The sequence below is a fragment of the Cladosporium halotolerans genome (assembly GCF_011745625.1).
Source record: "Cladosporium halotolerans strain TM138-S3 chromosome Unknown Sca23, whole genome shotgun sequence".
Taxonomy (NCBI): Eukaryota; Fungi; Ascomycota; class Dothideomycetes; order Cladosporiales; family Cladosporiaceae; genus Cladosporium; species Cladosporium halotolerans.
The window spans coordinates 233,462-252,500 of NW_027191474.1; the positions used below are offsets into that span (position 1 = coordinate 233,462).

The window sequence follows — 19,039 nt, forward strand, 5'->3', positions numbered from 1 at the left end:
GTCTGATGTCTGTCGGCATCTGTCCATGGAGTGGCTGGCGATGGCAGGTGTCGTGCTGCAAGCTCCAGCCCTGCATGCATCTGCTGCACCCGTGGACAACCTCTCACCGCCTGTTGGGTGTGTGGAGTCGGCGCTTGCAAACGCAATGTCTGAAGCGTCCGGGGAGTGTGCTTGGGTTGTTGGAGATACAGTTGTGTTGATGAAGTGGATTGGTGTCGGACATTCCCCGATGGTGGCGGGATGAGCCGTCGGCGGCCGAGGCTCTCCGAAGCTTCGGCGACAGCATCTCAAGAAACACCATTGGAGGTGCCGGACTTTGCTATATACTCGAAAACAGGCAAAATGGCCCCCGTGCGCCCTCAAAGCTTTCTCTCATTACCCGCTCCTCTTCGAAGAGCAGTCGCATCATATTCACTTGCACGCGCTGCCTACGCCCCACCTCTGGCCAACTCCACCTCTATCCGCGCGCATTCGACAGAATCCAGCCCTCACAATGGCCACGCCGGCAGCTCTGTCAACGAGACCGAAGTCTCCCACTTCAACACCCTCGCCTCGTCATGGTGGGACCCTCATGGTTCCAGCCGCCTCCTCCACCTCATGAACCAACACCGCCATCCATTCATCAACCGCTGCCTGAGCACCGCCCCGCCTCTCCCTCCAAACCACAAACGCAAATACCTCGACATCGGCTGCGGCGGAGGCATCTTCGCAGAGTCCGCTGCCCGACTAGCGACCACGCAGTCCGTGACCGCGGTCGACCCTACGCCGGAAGTCATCGCCGTCGCAAAACGTCACCAGCGAACAGACCCTCTACTCATGGAGCCCGGCCGTCTCACCTACCACAACATCCCGATCGAAGCCCTCCCCCTACCCACCACACCTGCAGACGGCTTCGACATCGTCTCGTTGTTCGAGGTCATCGAGCACATCCAGCAGCCCGCGCCGTTCCTGCGCTCAATATTGCAGCACCTCAAGCCTGGCGGCTGGCTGATCGGCTCGACGATCGCTCGCACGGGCACCAGCTGGTTCACGACCAAGTTCATGGCGGAAGAGGTGCTGCAGATGGTGCCGAGAGGGACGCACGAGTGGAGCCAGTACATTCAGCCTCATGAGTTGAAGAGCTGGGCTGCCAAGCAGCCGGATTTGGAGGGGTGGCAGACGATGGGTGTTGTCTATGTGCCTGGGTTCGGTTGGAAAGAGGTGGATGGTAGCGAGAGCTGGGGCAACTATTTCTTTGGTGTTAGGAAGAAGAGCTTGGAAGAGTAATTGTACAGTTGATGATGATGAGAGGAAGAGAAGAGAAGCCATGATACCACAGCTCCGGTCGAGAGCATAAACTGTACCATTACTGTCTGAATATCTAATCGCACGGTCGAAAGACGAGACCGCACCACCTCTCGCTTGCCCCTATTGCTCGTTCCAAATTGCCTCTCCGGCCGTACCTCACGATGCTCAAATCTCAGGCTGGCTCTCCGTCATCCTACCAATGACCGGCCTCTCTGCCACGATAGAACCCCTCCATCTCCGCTCGCTGCTCCATCCACAAGGACTTCAACAGCGGATCGTGGCTGCTATCCCCATCCCAATACTTCGAATGGAAACTCCTCGCTCCGCCCCTCCAATCCTTCGACGTCGGCCAGTTCGCATTCCACCCGTACCAAATCGGCTTCCACGGCATATTGCCCTCTCGACGATGCGCGTAGTTCAGCAAGCTCTGCTCCATGTACCCCGGATCGAAGCGGCCCTCGATATGCAGGATCGAGACGTAGTAGTCGAACAGCACGCGCGACGGCGCGAAGATGAAGAACCCGGCGTTCATGTACGTCGAATCCGTCGGCGGCGGCCACGGGTGGTCGTAGCCGAAGAAGTCCCCGTGCGCCGCGAGCATGTAGGTGCGTGGCAGCGGCGCCTCGTCGGCCGCCACTTGCGCGCCGTTCGCCCCCGTCGCCTGCGTCTGCGCCGCCTCGTCGAAGAACACCCCGTCCAGCGGGGCCGTCACCAGGTGGTCCGCGTCGATGTATAGGATCTTGCTCCACTCCGTCATCTCGAACATCCGCAGCTTCGCCATCATGTCCGCCCAGCGCGCGGCGCCCGGATGCAGCCAGTGGGCTTCGAGGCGCTCGACGACGCGGATGATGGCGCCGTCTTTCTTGAGCCGGGCGAGTTTGCGCTTCGACACGTCCGCCGTGCAGACGACTATGAAGGGGATGGAATGGTTGGTGCCGGCGCTGCGGGAGTGCATGAGCTGGTAGGCCAGGACGCGGGTCGCGAGGTAGTAGCCGTCGTCTTCGTCGCCGGCCGCTTCGCTTTCTGCGTCCGTGGCCATCTTGTCCGGGTTTGTGTTGGCGCCTAAGAAAGTGGCGAAGGCGACTTTGGGTGCTTGCACGCCGCCTCCATTTGAGCCAGGGATTCCGGGCACGTAGGAGTGCCAGCGTGAGGATCGGAGGGTGAGGGTTACCAGAGCGGAGGCCAGGAAGAGGAAGATGAACAGCGCGACGTTGCGCGGGTTCGTCGACATCTTGCGAGATCCGATGGAGGCTCGTTCGAAAACAATGTCTTCTCAATTTCCATATACAATCATCATGCTCGCGACATGAAGTCTCGCGAACCCCGTGCATTCCACCTGGCGACATCATGCAAGGCTTCCATCCCTTTGTACCACGCCTGGCTTTGCGGGAGTGTCATCCTGGCGTCGCCACTGAAAAGGTAGGATCGTGTCTCAGAGCCACGCAATACCTTCGTGGCCCTGTGGCGGCGTCTACAGTTGCATTGTCCGTCATCCGCCAGCCAAGAATGGCAGCCGCGTTCCTGTCGTCTGACAAAGATAGATGAGGTAGCCTGATGTAAAGAACAATCTCACGGATTGGGCTCAACTGATTGACCTAGTTCAATTCACAAGATGCGATGTGAAAAGTTTATTGAGCACGGCTAGGTTTGCATCGAAGCTAAACAGATCAAACAAGACCGTCGGATACGATCTCGACACAGGAATGAACTTGCTGCCGTATTCAGGAACGTCTCAGAACCCAGGCAACATCGAAATCACTCGCAAGGCCCCTGAAATATAGAAGTTTATTTAACGTTGTCAAGAATATTTGAAATTGATCTAGTACCTTCGAAGAATGGCTGTTGTTGAAATTGCAGGTTATCGAAAGACGAGCGATTCTGGTCTCCCGAAGTCTGCTACCTTATGGCCAGATTGAAAGTTCTACACTACCTAAGTGAGATCCACATTAAGAACCGCATCACATCTGTCTCAACACTGTAGTCGCCACGGAGAAAAAGATGGCACAATTAACTTCCTCATATAGAGCAGCAGAATTGATCAAACCGGATTGTCGACACCAGAGTGATCAAAAGAAGAAACACGAAGGCAAGCGTCTGATCATTAGCCGTATTATCATATCAATTCCCAGCACCCGTACGCCGCATACCCAATACTAACGCCACCTCACTTCTTCACACTACTCGACGTATCCGTACTGTCCTCCACGCTCCTCTCGCGCACAAGCACTTTCTTCCTCTTGGTCTGCCCCGAAGTCGTAGGCGTCTCTTCTCCCACGCCCTTCTCCAACTCACCCACTGGCGTGCCGCCTCGCGCCAAAGGACTCGATCTGCCGCTAGCAAGCGGCCCCGCGCCGATGACGGGCGGAGGGACCTGCTCGATCGCGTCGTCGGAGCCAGACGCGAGGCGCGGGTCCGAGCGCGTGTAGTTGTACCCGTACGGCATGAAGGCTTCCCTTGTCCGGGCGGGGCTGTTGCGGCCGGCGGATTTGGAGGTGAATGCGGGTGCGGCTGGCGGGGCGAGGGTTTCGCTCTTCTCTCCCGGGTTTTGGGGCGCGCTGCGGGTGGTGATGCCTTCGTTGAAAGAGGTGTTGATCTGGTCGCGCTTGCGGTCGTGGCGCTTTTTCAGCCAGGTACCGAGGATGGCGATGAGGGAAAGAGCGATTGCGAGGACGATGAGCATGACGACCCATTTCTGGAGACTGTTAGCTGGAATGTAGAGATCAATTGAGCAGCCTTTGGCTTACCCAGTGATTGTGCCACCAGCCTCCCTCCTGAGGCTCTCTGTCGAAGCCCTGCGAGTCCGTGGAAGAAGAACCCGTAGCTGTGGCGCCTGCAGCTGCGGCATTGCTGGTGCTACTTGAGCTAGAAGAAGTGCTGGTCGAGGTCATCGTGACCGTAGTCTGCCCACCGCTGCCATTGTCCGCGTGCTCGCTCGCGCCGTTGTCTGTGCCGCAGTTGCCTTGGTACCAGGTCATGACCTGCTGGTTCTGGCTTGGATCCGTACAGAAAGCATCGCAAATGCCATTTGGAGTGGAATAGAGGGTGGACAAGTATGCTGACTGGCAGAAGCATGCCCATATAGCTTGATTTGCACTCGCGGTGCCTCCGCAAGCTTGGGCGGCCTGATTGAGCAGAGTACATGATTGCGCGCAGGCAGGGAGACCTTGAGCGAGAAGCTGTGCTGACGCGATGGAGGCTGAGAGGAGGGAAACGAGTACCGCGGCGAACGGTGTCCAGATCATCGTGGCGAGTAGCGGACTTTCATGCGCGGCGTGCGAGGTATATCGTCAATTCGGTGGAGGTCTTGTGATATATGCTGACGCGTCTGACTGACGGTCGTTTGGAGCAATGGTGAGATGTTTCTGGTGGACGCGAGCGCGCAAGGAATGCCGCAATCTCCTCCACGAAGCTCGCGGTTTCTGGCTTGGGTGGGTGTGTCGACTGGAGAGGAAGTGAGGTCGGGTCTGCGATGCCGTCCTCCGCGACTCAATCGATGTCGTCTGGTGGTCCAGTACGCCTCAGGCCGTCGCAGTCATCCTGAGCTGACGGCAGGGAGAAGGCAGGGAGAGACATTGGGAGGCGGCGGGCGGCGACGGCTGGCCTCGCTTGCGCTGCCAGGTGTGGTGGGACGGCGCAGGAACAGTCCAGCAGCTCCGGGCGGCGCAGGCCCAGAATCGTCTAGCGCGCGGGTCTGGCGCGGGGGTGGGCCGCAAACATTTCGTTCCTGGAGCCTGAGGCCCACCAGCCGAGCCGCGTGATGTCGCCGAGTGCCGAGCGTGTGGAGGACGTTGCGCGAACGGTGAACTCTGAAGTCTAAAGCGACCCATTCTGACTTCATCTTTGACTTGTTACAGTTGGCAGCAAGTGCTCCACGGACACTGATTGATATGAGCGTGAGGAATATCGCGAATCTCTGGGGGAATTCAGCGTGAATGTGGTCGGTTCTCACCTGTTGAGACTGTAAGTGGAAGCGAAGCGGAATTTCTTATGGAGCATTATTCTTGATCGGAAGCTCACGTCTCCGTGGCGATTCAACCACGTCGTGGGGAAGAGGGGAGAGAAACTATTGTACACGAAGGTTCATCAGAAGCCCACATTTTCGTCGCAAGAAAATCACATTGTGGTGAGCAGTGGGGAGAAGATAGACAGAATGAAACCCGTGACCCATTATCATCCGCAGTCGTTTCTTGTGTCTTGGTGTTAACAAGGTGATGTGCATAAGGATTCTGTTGGGCTCTGATCGTTTCTGTTTTGGCGGGATTGCACTTGGGAACAGGAAAATAAGAAACCACTGCGGCCAAGACACCTCTCCTTTCCGGTGACCAGTATTAATGCATCACTGAATGACGTCGATAGTCCGCCTAGCATCATTACCCTTCCTCAGCCTCGTGCGCATCCACAGCACGTCGTTGTTCAAGCAACGCGGCTCGATGCACTTCCCCCGACATCCTCTTTGTCTCCCTGAAACCAATTTGTCGGAGGGACGACCAAAGACTTGCCCGTCTTCAAGCCCACGATCTTTCTTGAACAGACCCGCGCGTTTCCCATTCACGTTGGCGCCTTGATCGTTCTCGCTGTCCGTCATGGTTGACGCTCCGCTTAGGTGACAGCGGATCCCCTTGAATTTTGCTGGCGAGCTGAAGCGGTGCATGATGCTGACGGCATAGAGGTCAAGGAGGCTCTCTGAGATGCTGGGCTCTTGCATAGCGACGATCACGCGCCTTGTGTTGTGGCGCCATTCGCGTACGGCGGTGTGCAGGGAGGAGGTGAAGGCTTCGGCGGTGGGGAGGACCTTGTCGAAGTATTTGTGGGTTTCGTCGAGCGCGACATTCAGGCCTGGGGAAACGGCTTTATCCGTGACGGCCTCTTTGGGGCGCTTGAAGATGGCGGAAAGGCAGATGTCGAAGAGGACGCAGGCCGTTCCTGCGTCGACGAAAGGATCAGGGAGGTCACGATCGCCAGCGATCCGGGCATGTTTTCGACACAGGCGTCGTTGAAGTCTAGGCCTTGCTCTTTCATTTTCTCTTCCAGCTTGCGGGGCTTCAACTGCGGGTGATCGCGCCCACGTGAAACGAGCAATCATTACTCGGTTCGTGACGCTCAGTTTTACGACGATCATGAACCCGTTCGATGTTTGTCTGCGGCACTCCAACTAATTTGTCTCTTTTTTGCTTGATGGCGAGTCAGCAAACGCTTGCTTTTGCTTCTTCCAACCTTCTATCTTCGTGATCATGCTAATGGTCATAGGATGATCACTTCCTAATGACACGCTGGATCGAACAGCGGCCAACCGCAGCTGCTCAATAGCGTTCTCCGTGCGGCCGCTTCTGAAGAGACTAAGTGCCATATTAGCCGTGGCAAGAACAGTCCTAGGGTGCGTGAGCCCCAGCGCTTCTTCCATGATGATGATCCCCTGCAATTCAAGTTCGGCGGCTCGGTCATGCAGGCCTTGGGAAGAGTACACTGCCGCAAGGAGGTTTAGGCTGGCTGCCGTGTCCGGATGCTTTGAGCCGAGTACCTTCTTCTTGATGTCGATTGCCTGTTCATACAGCTCCTCTGCTTGCGCGAGCAGACCTTGCGCAAAGTATACCGATGCGAGGTTGCTCATGCTTAGCAGCGTCTCCGGATTTTCGGGTCCTTGTATTTTTTGTCTGATTTCGAGTGCCTGCTTGTGAAGTTCGGCCGCTTGCTCGTATAGCCCTTGCCGGAGATACACTCCAGCGAGGTTGGTCATGCTCGTCGCCGTATATTGGTTCTCCACGCCAAACAGCGTCTTCCTAACCTCGAGTGTCTGCGAGTGAAGTTCGATTGCTTGCTCGTGGAGGCCCATCTTGGAGTATACTACGCCGAGATTATTCATGCTCGTCGCCGTATCTGGAGCTTCTAAGGCCAGTAGTGCCTTTCTGACCTCGAGTGCTTGCACATGCAGTTTGACTGACTGCTCGTAAAGGTTTTGCTCGTAGTAAACACTAGCCAGAACACCCATGCTATTCGCCGTGTCAAGATGCTTCGGGCCGAGCAAATTGTCCAACAGCGTCAATGAGCGTGACGCCGCGTTGTCTGCGAGTGCAAGATTGCCCCGGTCCTGTGCGTACCATCCAAGGTTTCGTAAAAGAGACGCGTGCTGCAAAGCCACTTCTCGCTTTCTAAACTTTATAGCGACTGTCATAGCTGCATGGGGGAGGAGCATTTGGCAGTTCTCCCAGTCTTCGAAGGAGGCGTACTCAGGAAATGCATTGTCCAGACTTGAGATGAAGTGTGATTGGTAGTTCTCCAGCGTTTTCTGAGATTCCAACCAACCTTGCGTCGCCAACTGTACGAGTCTGTGCATCTCGAAGGACGTCTGAGCTCCGGTCATGGAGATGAATGCATAGTCAAGTAGAGTCTGTATGCCCTCGGTGAATTCTTCATTCTCGGATTCGGAGGACGTCGACGAAACGCTTTCAGTCATGCTTGCACTGTCGTTCCCTCCAGTCGATTCAGTATCGTGTATTGACAGGTCCGTTGCAGCTTCGCCCCACCCCTTGCTCATGTCATTGAGCAGGGCTTCTGGAATCGATTGTCGATCGAAACAGCTCATCAAGGACAAAAGATCGGCTGCTGATGTCCTCTGCTCCTGGATATAGTCGAACGAGATTTGCCATGTCAGTAATATAGAGTCCGTGGCCTCGCGGTCTCGCCTCGTGTCTCCATCATCGCGAGCCAGGAGGCGCACCATCGATTTGTCGCTCTTCCTCAATTTCTGCACGTAGTCGGAAATGGACGACCTTCGTGCCTGCTTTCTGATGTAAGCAGCTGCTTGTGCCATTGCTAGTGGCATGAAGTCCAACTCTTTGACCAGCTCGGCGCCATGATCCTGGTCATACCCGGCCTGCAGCTTCCTTTGCAGAAGCAACAGCGCATGCGCCTCTCCCATGGGTTCGACCATGACGACGTTGCTTCTGTCCGTTACCTGCAAAGCTGCGCTCAAACTCCTCGTCGTGAATAGGAATTTTCCATGCGATGATGGTGGCAGGTAGTCAATGCACCGGTCTCCCGACGGTGGCCGCGGATCTTGGCCATCTGCGCGTTCGGAGGCTGGCGGTCGAAGAAGGAACCGTACATCATCGGCGTTGTCAAGCACGAGCACCCAGCTTCCGTTTTCTGGGTCACGCAGCCAGCTACGGAACAGCTGGTAAACGTTCGCCCCAGTCTCTTTGTGACCCGGAATCTGTAGTTGGGCAACTACATCACGAACGCTGCTGTCGAATCGCGGCGCGCTGCTTGCGTGCAGCCAGAACACCCACGTCTCTGGTGACTCGTCTCGGATTTGATATGCGTAGTCGATGGCAATCTGAGTCTTCCTGTAGATTTGTCAGTGCTGAATGTGGTTGAAAGTCTAGTCGCACGCACCCAACCCCTCCGAGTCCAACCAGGGCGACTCTGGCAGTAGGGACCGATAGTTTGTCCCCAATGTCTTTGATGACATTCTCGCGGCGGACGTAGTCGGGGTCTCTTGGGAACGGCACTGTGGAGACGGGCTTTGGTGACTTCTTTTGTTGGTCAGATGCTTTGATCTTGTAAGTATCTCATGTGGCAAGGGGATGATTGCACGGCTGGGTCACCTGTCGTGATGTTTATTACGTCCCCATAATGCGCTCGGGCACCGTCACTTGTCGTGACATTCGTGAAAGAGTGCCCCGTTCGCAGGGGCAGTGCATCCATGAAGTTGTAGTGGTTACCCAGGTAGAAAATGGATCATGATAAGGAACAGCTTCCTCAGCTGGGAGGGGCAGCTTTTCGGCGTTTGAGCATGAAGGCTGAGCACAACGTCGAGGCAGCCAGAACTGCAGTGTGATTTTTGATAGCCGAACCAATCATCATTGCAGCCGCCTCGTCTGGCATTTCTGGCCTCATGGCGCAAGTAACACCTCGTTTGCCCAACTCATGATTCTCTCGCAACTCACCCGACTTCTAGAAAACGGGCGGATCTCTGTTCCAAGTCTCCGATTCTCACATCTGCATCGCAAATGGCAATCCGTTGGAATATCAAATCTTTCTGCCATCAGATACAGAAGATTGCAGCGTCGTTGAATGCATGTTGCATGATTCCGCCCATTGCTGTACGCGTTTTATTCCCCCTGAGCTGGTAATGCAACCTGCGCGTTACCCGTTCACCCGACGTCCTGGTCTCTCAAGCGTAGCCTCTGTCCATCGATGAACATATGGCGGCAGAATTCTCTGATTCAAATGCGTCTCAAGTAGGCCGAGATCACAGCGCCCCCGCCTATGTGAAGTGGATGTCTCCGGACAGACAAGACGCGTCTGTTGAAAAGGATTGCCCGAAGAGTTAGCGACTCGCAAAGAAAAACCTGAGCGCATGCTGTCGTTGATATATATTGGAGAATGGAAAAGTGGAAGAGGGGTGGAGGCGTTGTGACAGCGTTCTTTGGCGGCGTGATGTTGCTTCGAAGGCCTCATGAGCGTTGTTCCCATTGCAAGATCGTCGGGACCTCGCAACAAGCCCGAGCACGTGTCAGTCACGGCAGCGAGATGCCTCCGCCGCCGCCTTCCACCCAACAGGTTTGGTCGTCGCAGGTGGGAGTCCACCAGGCAGTACCGAGTGTCGCCGGACAGCACAAGGCGCCTGTCGCACAAGCCGAAGCCGAGGGTGCGGCTTTGTTGCCGATTCCACAACGGCCTGCCCTTCCCGAAGGAGCGCCGGCCGCGACCATCACTTCATCTGCGTAATACGAGGCTCGAGCACACGCCCTTGACTCGCAATGCCTGGCTGTCACGCCGACTTTGGAATATGCGAAACACCGCCCAGCCTCGCAAAGCACTTCCCCTCTCACGCTAGCACCGGCCAGGGCTTCGGCCGGACTCGCCCGCAAGTGCCGTGACGAGACTCCATGTCGTCCTTCATCTGTACGAAACGCGGAGGCTTCCTCATCCAACTAGCCCGCCGTCCAACCACGACGATCATCGCCACAACGCCTTCGGGATCGCTCGTCCGGCGCTTGCGGTGGTCTCCTGTATATTGTGATCCCAAGACTTCGTCGTCGCGCAGACAGCTCCGGCCGCTGAGCACCCTCGCCCTGCTGACTTCTTGGCTCGCAGCCGGTTTGTCGCATCTACATCGGTTGGGTAAACCTTGCTTCTATGTTCGCAGTCATCCGAGCAAGCATGTTCGCCCAAGGTGAGATATATAAGGCGATTGTCGCAGCCACAGCCGTGCCCTCGTTCTGCCCACAAAGCCCTACACTCTCTACCACCCGCAAACCCTATTCCTTCATTGCAACTCGCTCGCTTGCTGGTCAAGCTTCTCTTCGCCATGGCCCCTAAGACTCTTCTACCCATCGCAGCCCTGGCCACTGCGGCTCTGGCCCAATCATCCAGCGGCTGCAATGGTCAAGCCACACTCACCTCCGGCGTGCAGAACATCAACAACCGTCAGTACACCCTGAAGATCCCCGACGGCTATGACTCCAGCAAGCCTTACCGCCTCATCTTTGGCTTCCACTGGCTCGGTGGTTCCATGGGCGATGTCGTGAACGGCAACAGCGTGCAGCCGTGGTACGGCCTTGACGCTCTCTCCGAGGGATCGGCCATCTTCGTCGCCCCGGACGGCATCGACAATGGCTGGGCCAACCAGGGCGGTTCCGACATCGAGTTCGTCGACTCGATCATCGAGCAAGTCGAGTCCGACCTCTGCGTCGACCAAGGCTCCCGCTTCGCCACCGGTTTCTCCTACGGCGGCGGCATGTCCTACGCCGTCGCCTGCGCTCGCGCCGGTGAATTCCGCGCCGTCGCCCCCATCGCCGGCGGTCTGATCAGCGGCTGCGACGGCGGCAATGACCCGATCGCCTACCTCGGCATCCACGGCGTGAGCGACAACGTCCTCCCCATCAGCGGCGGCATCGAGCTGGCCAACACCTTCGTCACCAACAACGGCTGCCAGCAGAAGAACATCGAGCAGGTCGCCGCCGGCAGCGGCCAGTCCGCCCGCACCGACTTCGAGGGCTGCTCGCAGCCCGTCTCTTTCATCTCCTGGGACGGCGGCCACAGCGGCGCCCCCTTCGGCACCAGCAGCCAGCTCGCCCCGGACGCCACCTGGGAGTTCTTCACCTCGCTCGACAACCAGGCCGCCACCTCCGCCAAGAACGCCAGCGCCAGCTCCAACTCCACCTCTTCGGCCGCTCCTGCTACTTCGCAGGCTTCCGGCTCTGGCTCGTCTCAGCAGTCTGGTGGAAACGCTGGCAGCCCTCCCATGTCCGGCGGCTCTGGCGCGCCTTCTTCCGGCTCGAACCCGTGGCAGGCTCCTCCCAGCAACAACCCTTGGGGTCCTCCCTCTGGCTCTGGCTGGAGGCCGTGGTCCGCTTAAATGCGACCAACCACGTCGTCTTGGGCTCTGTTGAGCTGTTGCAAGGTCATCAGATCTCGATGCCAGCAGGGTACCTTGAGGCGCCGACACGAGTGACATTGGGCGGTGCAAAGCAAACAAACCCAGATCGTCTCCAAGTAAAGATCTGATTTGGTGGAGGCAGTCCATAGCCGCTTTCAATCGAAATGCTCCTTGCCTAGCACCAAAATGTCAACGTGCGTGATGTCAATCGGTATTTATGTTCTATTGCCATATGCAACGTCAACCTCGACCACGGCTGCACCGAATTCGTCGTGTCCAATGACTTCTGACACACATGTTTCCCACTCATCGGGCAAAAGCCATGCCCCATGAGCCTCCAGGTCTTGCGACATCGAGGCTGACAGGGCGGCAAAAGCAAAAGATCATGGTCAATACGAGGGTCGAACTCGCGACCTTGGCGTTATTAGCACCACGCTCTAAACCAACTGAGCTAATCGACCTGATTATCATGTAATTTGATAGAGTGGCCCTGTCTGTAGATGTCATATAATTATTTCCAAAGGCTCGAGACAGTATAAGATAGGAACACAGTCGCAAGAGATGAGGCAAGCTTGTCTGTTTCGAACCGCTCCGAATCTCGATGGTGGCGGGGTGGAGATGAGACTGTCGTCGAGTCAGTTGAGAAATTTCGCCTCCTCATGTTGTGAGTCCAGAAGCGCCCATGGCGCCGAAGCTGTAGTGAAGCTCGTGGTGTCCACATTGGTATACATCGCGTGTCGTGTGGAACGAATGCAGTGGGGTCGGCGAACGTGAAGACGCAGAAGAATTAGGTGATACTGATTCACATGACCAGTCGCAGACGTTCAAAAATACCTTATGCATGTTGCAGTGACAGCGGCGGTCAGCAGCGACAAACACTCCCTGCTTTGTGTGAGAGCTTGCGGGCTGCTTGAGGATGATCGAAGAAAGCTTGAAGCGCGGATTCGCAGGCGACTTCGACCACGAGGTGGATGGAGTTGTGCCGCACTTGACATAGTCAAAAGAAGTTCCTGGAAGAATTCTACTTCGCTTCTCTGATGCGAATTGCACTTTTTCGCTCTCGTCCCATTATCAAAACGATGATCAATGACACACGCATTCTGTCAGCCACGAGGTCGTCGGAAGCCTTGCGCCACAAGCACCCCATGCGCCACAAGACAGCGTGAGACCCTGGCGCAACGCCACTCTCGCGCTGCCTTTCCGAACATTTGCAATCGCCGTCTCGCCCTGCGACACAACCCACAATGCTGCTCCTCTCCGCCAGAGCGCGCGCACTTTGGGGCCATGCGCCCCGCGTGCGATCTGCGACGGCCGTCCGGCGCGGCCTGGCCTCCGTCGCAGATCAGATAGACGCTCGGTAGGCGATACCTCATCCCCAATCCAGCACCGCCTTCTCACTGACACCTCTCAGACCACCAGTAGACGTCGTAGTCATCGGCGGTGGCCATGCTGGATGTGAAGCCTCGGCTGCCGCCGCCAGGACCGGTGCGCGCACGACTCTCGTCACTCCTTCGTACGACAACCTCGGCGTCTGCAGCTGCAACCCATCCTTCGGCGGAATCGGCAAGGGAACGATGATGCGCGAGATCGATGCGCTGGACGGGCTGGTCGGACGTATCACGGACAAGGCCGGGCTGCAGTTCAGGATGCTCAATCGCAAGAAGGGGCCGGCCGTGTGGGGACCCAGGGCACAAATCGATCGCAAACTGTACAAACGGCACATGCATGAAGAGATGATGGCGTACCCGGGCTTGACGGTCAAGGAAGGGAAGGTTGCGGACATCGTGGTGGACCAGTCACCCGAAGCCGCTGCTGAAGGCCGGCATGGAAGAATCACAGGAGTGCGGTTGGAGTCTGGAGAGGTGATACCCACCAGCAACGTCGTCATTACGACAGGCACATTCTTGGGAGGCGAGATTCACATCGGATTGGACGCTTTTCCTTCTGGACGTATGGGCGAGGCTGCGACTACCGGGCTGTCGAATTCATTACGGGCCGCGGGTTTCCAGCTAGGTCGTCTGAAGACCGGTACACCCCCTCGTATCGATAGAGCATCCATAGACTGGAAACGATTGCAAGTGCAGCCTGGCGACAACCCTCCTACGCCCTTCTCTTACCTTAATGACCGCGTGGCTGTTGAGAAACAGCTTGACTGTCACAGCACACATACGAACCCCGTGGTTCACGACATCATCCGGGAGAACTTGGAAAAGAGCATACACATCCGGGAGACCATAAAAGGACCGCGGTACTGCCCATCACTGGAGAGTAAGGTCATTAGATTCACGGATAAGGACCAGCATTTGGTCTGGCTGGAACCGGAAGGCTTCGACAGCGATGTCGTCTACCCCAACGGCATCAGTATGACAGTCCCTGCCGAAGTGCAGGAGCGTGTCATCCGCGCCATGGTTGGTCTTGAAGACGCCAAAATGGTGCAGCCTGGGTATGGCGTTGAATATGACTACGTCGACCCGCGCAGCCTCAAGCGCACTCTGGAGACAAAATCGATCAGTGGCCTTTTCCTCGCTGGACAGATCAACGGCACGACTGGGTACGAAGAAGCCGCGGCCCAAGGTATCCTCGCTGGAGTCAACGCAGGTAACCGCGCTCTGGACAGACCAGCCTTCACCATGAGCAGAGCGGACAGCTACATCGGCATCATGATCGACGACCTCGTCACGAAAGGCGTCAGCGAGCCCTACCGCATGTTCACATCCCGCTCAGAATACCGCATGAGCGCCCGCGCCGACAACGCCGACCTCCGCCTCACAGCCAGAGGCCGCGAAGCCGGCGTCGTAGGCGACACCCGCTGGCGAGCCTTCTCGGACGAGAAACAACAGCTCTCCGACCTGCGCGCGCTCCTCGACGCCAAAACCCTCAGCTCCCAAGCCTGGATCGCGCAAGGTCTCCCCGTGCGCAGCGACAGTGTCAAGCGCTCCGCTTTCGACCTCCTCCGTCACACCGCCGTCACCACCGCTTCCCTCCTGCCCGTCGTCCCCGAAATCGCCTCTTTCTCCCCCCGCATCCTGGCCCGTATGGACATCGAAGGAGCTTACGCGCCGTACATTACGCAGCAAGCCGCGGCCGCGCTGTCTTTCGCGCGGGACGAGAACTTGCTGCTCCCTGCCGATCTCGACTACGAGGCGATTTTCGGCTTGAGCTTCGAGGAGAAGAAGGCTCTCGGCAGCACGAGGCCGGAGAGCTTGGGGCAGGCGAGGAGAGTCGAGGGCGTGACTCCTGCTGGCGCCTTGAGGTTGCTTGCTCATGTCAAGGGTGGGTATCGCAAGGCCAAGAGGGAGCAGATGGTCAAGGAGACGATGGAGGGCTTGCCGCCTGGTGCGGAGGCGGATGCTGTTGCTTGATTTTAGCGACGTTTCAGAGTAAGTGTCAGCACACACGGGCGTGCAGCTGCTCACGAGACACCCTTCGATGGGCCTTGTAAAATACATGTAAGATAAAAGATCCGAATGAACAGCATCAAGATCATCTTCAGATCAAAGTTGCCCACGTTTCTGGCTGAGTGGAATCAAGCGAATCATCCACTGTATCGGCCCTCTCCCAGCAGTGTCACAGTCAACAGTAATACGGAAGTCGCATTGCGGGAGACTACGTCTCAAAGCGAATTATACGCACTATCTGCCTCCCTCGGATGCCATCAGCTAAGGCACGTCCGAATCAACATTGCACCATGTTGATTTGCTCAATGCTCGGTTGCTGGACACCGCATCTGCCGAAGGTCCAGCATACGGAGAAGCTCTGGACTATGGCCGCAAAACCCGTCGACCTCGTTTAATCTTGTCTGTCTGGCCACTCTGGCAGCTTCCCTCAACTTCGGACCCTCTGGATTTTCGATGAGATCTGTCGGAAATTCTAGACATACGAAAGAATGTGGCTGATCTGGTAGCATTAAAGGCTTTCTCGAATTTCCTCGGGCTCGATATGCAGTTCGCGCGCTCAGCTGCTGGGCTCTGTCGCACATGCAAGGCAGCGATGCCGTAGCGCATCTGGTGGTGTGCACGGTGGCGCTGCTGTATGTACCTTCAGCCCCACCTCGTCTCAGACGACGGCGAGGCTGAGCATATTACCTTACCAAGCACTCGCTCAAGTCGAACTCTATCCATCCCATGCACATCGTTTCTGGGAAGTGCGTACGCTTCGCATCGTTTCCGAAATCGACCAGCTGCTTCTAGGTGGACGAGGCGGGTTGCCACCGAGCGTGCAGCATGACATCGCCGACGTCTTCAGGCACCATCAAACCCGCATTTTGGCGCATACAGAACATCAAGGCCAGTGAGAAAGATGATGCTATAGAGTGGCTGCGCGCGCAGACAGAAGAGCTGAGAACATCGGAAGGCCAGGGATTCAGCCTAGCGGCCGATAGCGACCGAACACTGTGCGCAACGCTCACGACCTACGAGCGGCCAACACCGGGCAACTACCGGTGGCGTGTGGACCAGGACTTCATCGGTTTCACGCCACTTTGCGATCCGGACGACGCGAGAGTCGACATCATCGCACTCACTGGGCTGGGCGGGCACGCTCTGGGGTCATTCCGCTCAACTGATGGCAAAACGGTCTGGCTGCGGGACTTCGCCCACGAAGACTTGCCACGAGCACGCTTTATCACATATGGCTACAAGACTGACGTCGCCGAAAGTAATAGCAACCAAGGTATTCGCGAGCTCGCGCACACTCTACTGGACGGACTCGCCAGCTTCCGCCGGCGTACACTCACGCAGCAACGCCCACTTTGCTTCGTCTGTCACAGTCTGGGCGGTGTCGTTCTGAAAGAAGCACTGGTTCTCTCGAGCAAAGCTAGTGAGCCGCATCGTCGAGAGCTACACGACGTCGTAATGGCTACCTACGGGCTGGTGTTGATGGGCGTTCCCAACCTTGGACTCCGGCACGATCAGCTTATGACTGTTGTGAAGGGTCGATCTAACGAAGCTTTCATTCGAGATCTCCGAGTTGATTCCACCGGGGAGCCTTCTCAGTTTCTCAGCTCCTTGACAGCAGAGTTCTCTTACCTCGACAAGCACTGCCAGCCGCCATTCGAGATCATCTCCTACTACGAGACGCTGGAAAGCCCTACCTTGAGAGTAAGTCTTTCAGCCGGCGGTTGGCATACTGTCGGGGCTGACACATCATAGGCCCTAGGCGGTGGAAGTTTCGAAATGACTGGCCCAAAGGTTCTCATGGTCAACAAGACTTCTGCAGAACGAATTGGTCACCTCGCACGCGACATCGAACACCTGCCAAGCCACTCCGATATAGCTGTGTTGTGGATACATGCAAGCAGCGCAGCGCGATATGATCAGGACCTTCTGCAATTCGCTCTCGATCTAGGGATTCTACGCAGCGATGCCGACAGAGCCAATGTTCCCCAGCTTGTCTACGACTGGCTTCGCAATGGCTGCAACGGCAGATGGCTGATGGTGCTCGACAATGCTGACGATGCTACATTTCTGGTTGAGCGGAAAAGCCTGGCGCGATCCCGCCTCAAATTCCTCCCAGAGTGCCCACAAGGCTCAACAATTGTCACGTCGCGCAGCAGAAAAGCGGCGCTGCAGGTAGTGGATGATGCGAATGTTGTTACGCTCGAGCCTATGGGGAGCGAAACCGCTGTTGCCCTTCTGGGTCGAAAGCTTAGGGACCGAACTGATGCGACAACATTGACAAATCTAGCGGCAGCGCTTGAGTACATCCCGTTGGCGCTCGCGCAGGCGGCAGCTTATATCAACGCGAGATGGCCCATGTGTTCGGTCGAGCAATATCTGGAGAAGCTGCAAAAAAGTCACATGTCGAAGACGAGCCTCTTGAACACAGGTCTGAAGGAACGACTACGTGACGAAGATGCAGTCGATTCAGTAATCCTGACATGGCAGATATCTTTCGAGCACATTCGCCAAGTTCGGCCGACAGCTGCCCATCTGCTCTCGCTCCTGAGCTTCTACGACCACCAGGGCATTCCCAAAAGGTTGCTGTTCATGGTTGTTGAGAGCGGGAATGCAAATGCGCCCTGTGGAGAGCACATTGACGGTCACTCCTCAACATCCCGTGAACCAAATCTATCTTTGACAAGCCATGACTTGGAAACAGACATCACTGCATTGCAAGACTACAAGCTCATCAGCATGACAATACTGTCTTCATTGGAGATGCATCGCTCGTTACAGTTTGCAGCTCGGGTCTGGCTCGAGTCGAACGGGCAATACCAGTACTGGGCGCACAGGAGCCTTGCAAATCTGGACAGGGTACTTCCGACTGACGACTACGACCACTGGAAGCAGTGGCAGCTGCTCTATCCCCATGCGAGATCGTCGCTTGAAATCGAAGTGACCGGTCGCGAGGCGTCGCTGCGAAGGTCATCGATTCTGCACAAGGCTGCGTGGTTTGCTTGGGCTTGTGGATTGCATCCCGACTGCGAGAGTCTCGCTACGATGTCACTACATGTGAGGGAGCGGGAACTTGGAAAGGAAGACCAGAGGACAATATCAAGTATGGAGATGTTAGGGCAAGCGCTGGTACTTGTAGGAAAGTACGCAATCGCAGAGGGGATACTTCGACGGGCCCTGGAGGAATGGGAGAAATGGCGTGGAAAAGAATGCCTTCATACACTGGGGACTGTCGACAACCTAGCACGCGCGCTCCAGAATCAAGGCAAGTACAATGCAGCAGAGAGGTTATACCGACGCGCATTACAGGGACGAGAAAAGGCGCTTGGAAAGGAGCATCTCGATATCCTTGGAAGTATCAATAACCTAGCAACCGCGCTACAAGACCAAAGGGAGTACGTGAGGGCAGAGAAACCATACCGACAGGCGCTAGACGGATACGAAAGAGCGCTAGGTAGAGATCACCCCGACATACTTCCAAGCATTGATAACCTTGCAAGCGTGTTACGGGACATGGGAGACTACCAGACAGCAGAGACTCTATATCAACGGGCGCTAGAGGGACGGGAGAAGGTGCTTGGTAAAGAGCATCCCTACACGCGTATGAGCGTTGATAACCTCGCCAGCCTGCTAGTAGGTAAAGGAGAATGGGGGAGGGCAAGGAGGCTATACCGATAGGAACTAGAGAAACCAGAGAAAGCGCTTGGAACATAGCATTCCAATATATTTACGACCGTACAGTGATTGGTTGATCTGATGGTGTCACGAGTTAACGACGTGTACAAGAAGATTTAGTGTGATATGTTAGGACTGTTGTCCTAGGTGACTACCGTCACATGACTGTAAGTCAAGTGACTGAGAATGGTACTCGGTGGAGAGGGCACGAAGTGCAGAAGCAAAGACACAGTGACCAAGTCTTGACTTCAAGCGGTCACTATGAATAATGAGTTGAAGACAATAATACCGATGGTCT

The 19,039-nt window shown here is 56.3% G+C and overlaps 8 protein-coding genes across 8 annotated transcripts; 4 read left to right on the top strand and 4 right to left on the bottom strand.

Annotated features, from left to right (window-relative positions):
* Window positions 1-342: 342 nt before the first annotated feature.
* On the top strand, window positions 343-1,266 carry coq3 (Ubiquinone biosynthesis O-methyltransferase, mitochondrial; the record flags this gene model as incomplete). The annotated part of the gene is made up of 1 exon (XM_069375230.1): window positions 343-1,266. The coding sequence occupies one exon, from the start codon at window positions 343-345 to the stop codon at window positions 1,264-1,266; it is 924 nt and encodes a 307-aa protein (XP_069227944.1).
* Window positions 1,267-1,480: 214 nt separating this feature from the next.
* WHR41_06626 (uncharacterized protein) lies at window positions 1,481-2,518 on the bottom strand (the record flags this gene model as incomplete). The annotated part of the gene is made up of 1 exon (XM_069375231.1): window positions 1,481-2,518. The coding sequence occupies one exon, from the start codon at window positions 2,516-2,518 to the stop codon at window positions 1,481-1,483; it is 1,038 nt and encodes a 345-aa protein (XP_069227945.1).
* Window positions 2,519-3,076: 558 nt separating this feature from the next.
* On the bottom strand, window positions 3,077-4,913 carry WHR41_06627 (uncharacterized protein). Its single transcript, XM_069375232.1, has 2 exons — window positions 4,032-4,913; window positions 3,077-3,979 (listed from the first exon to the last, which is right to left on the bottom strand). Exons 1-2 carry the CDS (start codon window positions 4,527-4,529, stop codon window positions 3,452-3,454), a joined length of 1,026 nt encoding a protein of 341 aa, XP_069227946.1. The 5' UTR covers window positions 4,530-4,913; the 3' UTR covers window positions 3,077-3,451.
* A 710-nt stretch (window positions 4,914-5,623) lies between these two features.
* On the bottom strand, window positions 5,624-6,370 carry WHR41_06628 (uncharacterized protein; the record flags this gene model as incomplete). The annotated part of the gene is made up of 1 exon (XM_069375233.1): window positions 5,624-6,370. The coding sequence occupies one exon, from the start codon at window positions 6,368-6,370 to the stop codon at window positions 5,624-5,626; it is 747 nt and encodes a 248-aa protein (XP_069227941.1).
* Window positions 6,371-6,439: 69 nt separating this feature from the next.
* Window positions 6,440-9,424, bottom strand: WHR41_06629 (uncharacterized protein; the record flags this gene model as incomplete). Its single annotated transcript, XM_069375234.1, has 3 exons — window positions 8,892-9,424; window positions 8,680-8,836; window positions 6,440-8,630 (listed from the first exon to the last, which is right to left on the bottom strand). The coding sequence occupies exons 1-3, from the start codon at window positions 8,989-8,991 to the stop codon at window positions 6,440-6,442; spliced, it is 2,448 nt and encodes an 815-aa protein (XP_069227942.1). The 5' UTR covers window positions 8,992-9,424.
* A 1,176-nt stretch (window positions 9,425-10,600) lies between these two features.
* WHR41_06630 (uncharacterized protein) lies at window positions 10,601-11,650 on the top strand (the record flags this gene model as incomplete). Its single annotated transcript, XM_069375235.1, has 1 exon — window positions 10,601-11,650. One exon carries the CDS (start codon window positions 10,601-10,603, stop codon window positions 11,648-11,650), a length of 1,050 nt encoding a protein of 349 aa, XP_069228013.1.
* A 1,265-nt stretch (window positions 11,651-12,915) lies between these two features.
* Window positions 12,916-15,157, top strand: WHR41_06631 (uncharacterized protein; the record flags this gene model as incomplete). The annotated part of the gene is made up of 2 exons (XM_069375236.1): window positions 12,916-13,028; window positions 13,083-15,157. The coding sequence occupies 2 exons, from the start codon at window positions 12,916-12,918 to the stop codon at window positions 15,031-15,033; spliced, it is 2,064 nt and encodes a 687-aa protein (XP_069228012.1). The 3' UTR covers window positions 15,034-15,157.
* A 737-nt stretch (window positions 15,158-15,894) lies between these two features.
* On the top strand, window positions 15,895-18,205 carry WHR41_06632 (uncharacterized protein; the record flags this gene model as incomplete). The annotated part of the gene is made up of 3 exons (XM_069375237.1): window positions 15,895-16,770; window positions 16,822-18,123; window positions 18,185-18,205. 3 exons carry the CDS (start codon window positions 15,895-15,897, stop codon window positions 18,203-18,205), a joined length of 2,199 nt encoding a protein of 732 aa, XP_069228011.1.
* Between the last annotated feature and the right edge of the window lie 834 nt (window positions 18,206-19,039).